The 1,386-nt window shown below is 63.1% G+C and overlaps 1 protein-coding gene across 1 annotated transcript; it reads right to left on the bottom strand.

Annotated features, from left to right (window-relative positions):
• Positions 1-639: 639 nt before the first annotated feature.
• LOC111160545 (nanos C2HC-type zinc finger 2) lies at positions 640-1,056 on the bottom strand. Its single transcript, XM_022523721.1, has one exon. The coding sequence runs from the start codon at positions 1,054-1,056 to the stop codon at positions 640-642; it is 417 nt and encodes a 138-aa protein (XP_022379429.1).
• Between the last annotated feature and the right edge of the window lie 330 nt (positions 1,057-1,386).

Genomic DNA, 1,386 nt, shown 5'->3' with positions numbered 1-1,386 from the left:
TCCCCCCACTGCATCATGTCCCCTCCCTTTCCCAGCTCCTGATGGAATGGGCTGCTGGGGCAGGGAAGGAACAGTCCAGGGAGGTCTGTGATGAAACCGGTGGGTCTACAGGTAGCTGAAGAAGGTGGACAAGGCAGGTTTTGCGTCAGAATCCCATCTTGGAAGTTCTCAGCTCGAGCATCCAAGCCAGTCTTGCTCACTCTCTCCAAATTCTAAGGGCGGGCCTGGGAGAGCACGCTGGGTCCTGTAGGTCCACTGGTCCAGGAATTCCAGAAGGAATGGAACCACGGGGCTGAGAAGTCAAGGGGGCAGGCAGTGCTCGCATCCCCAGCAGCCCGGGAAAGATGAAAAGAGCCTTGAACGGGGGGCCCAGAAGGAGCCCCAAGGCCGTGCCGTCCTGCAGCACCCAGAATCCACAGACACCCCCAGTTCAGAACTCTAAGGCCTGTGAGGTCCCCTGGGGGGCAGAGCTGGCCTGGTTCCCCAGTAGCCTCCAGTGTTTCAGGATCCAGCAGGGACGGAGCTCTGGGAGCCAGAAGCTCCCAAGGGCTGGGGGAGTTGGCGGGGAGGGTCCGGGGACTTGGCGGAGACTAGACCAGGAGGATCGGGGGGCTGCTGCGGGATGGGCACCTTGTGTCCTCAGCGCTTGACCTTGCGGCCGGCCGAATTGCGCCCGCTGCGGCGGTAGAGAGACTGCTGGCCGCCGTTGAGTGGGCAGTACTTGAGCGTGTGGGCCTGGCCCCCGGTGGCCCCGCACAGGGGACACACATAATGCCGCAGAATAGGGCACACCACCACGCCCTCTGGGGTCTTCAGCTGGTGTGAGGAGTAGACGTGCCGCGATTCCCCGTTGTGCTTGCAGAAATTACACAGGGTGGCCAGTCCTCTGCCGGCCCCTGGCCCTCCCACGCCCTGCTCCAGCCCCAGAGAGGGCCCGGGCCTCGGGTCCCCATTCCCCTGGGCCTCGGACCTTTGCCCCCCACTCTGGATCAGGGCCAACAGCACCTGGCTCAGGTTGAAGTAGTCCTTCCACATGTCAAAGGGCGGCAGCTGCATGGCTCCCAGGCGGGGGGGCGGGGGGGGGGGGGCGGGGGCGGGAAGAGGGGGGCGGCTAGAGAGAAGCCAGGGCTTGGGGGCCGTTGGGCAAGAGCAGCAGGTGCTTTTTTGGAGCAGAGAGGAACTGCACCCCCCTTTTATACTCCCCCAAAGACCCTTCTAAACAAAGGTGGAGCTTAGGATTTAAAGGGCCCATTCCCTGCCCACGGTCCTGCTCCTCATCCGACTGTAATCCCCCACTGAGAGGGGGAAGGAGGCCCTTCCCCTTGTCTGTGGTCATTGCTCTGCCTCTGCGACTCCTGGAAAAGCCCTTCCTTTCTCTGGGCCTCA

This window comes from Enhydra lutris, unplaced genomic scaffold (genome assembly GCF_002288905.1).
Source record: "Enhydra lutris kenyoni isolate GAN:26980312 unplaced genomic scaffold, ASM228890v2 scaffoldscaffold77, whole genome shotgun sequence".
Classification (NCBI taxonomy): domain Eukaryota; kingdom Metazoa; phylum Chordata; class Mammalia; order Carnivora; family Mustelidae; genus Enhydra; species Enhydra lutris.
The sequence above is the reverse complement of the archived record's forward strand: the minus strand, read 5'-3'. Positions and strand labels throughout refer to the sequence as shown.

Excerpts from the sequence above, each read along its gene's own strand:
- LOC111160545 (XM_022523721.1), bottom strand. The coding sequence starts at position 1,056 with ATGCAGCTGCCGCCCTTTGACATGTGGAAGGACTACTTCAACCTGAGC.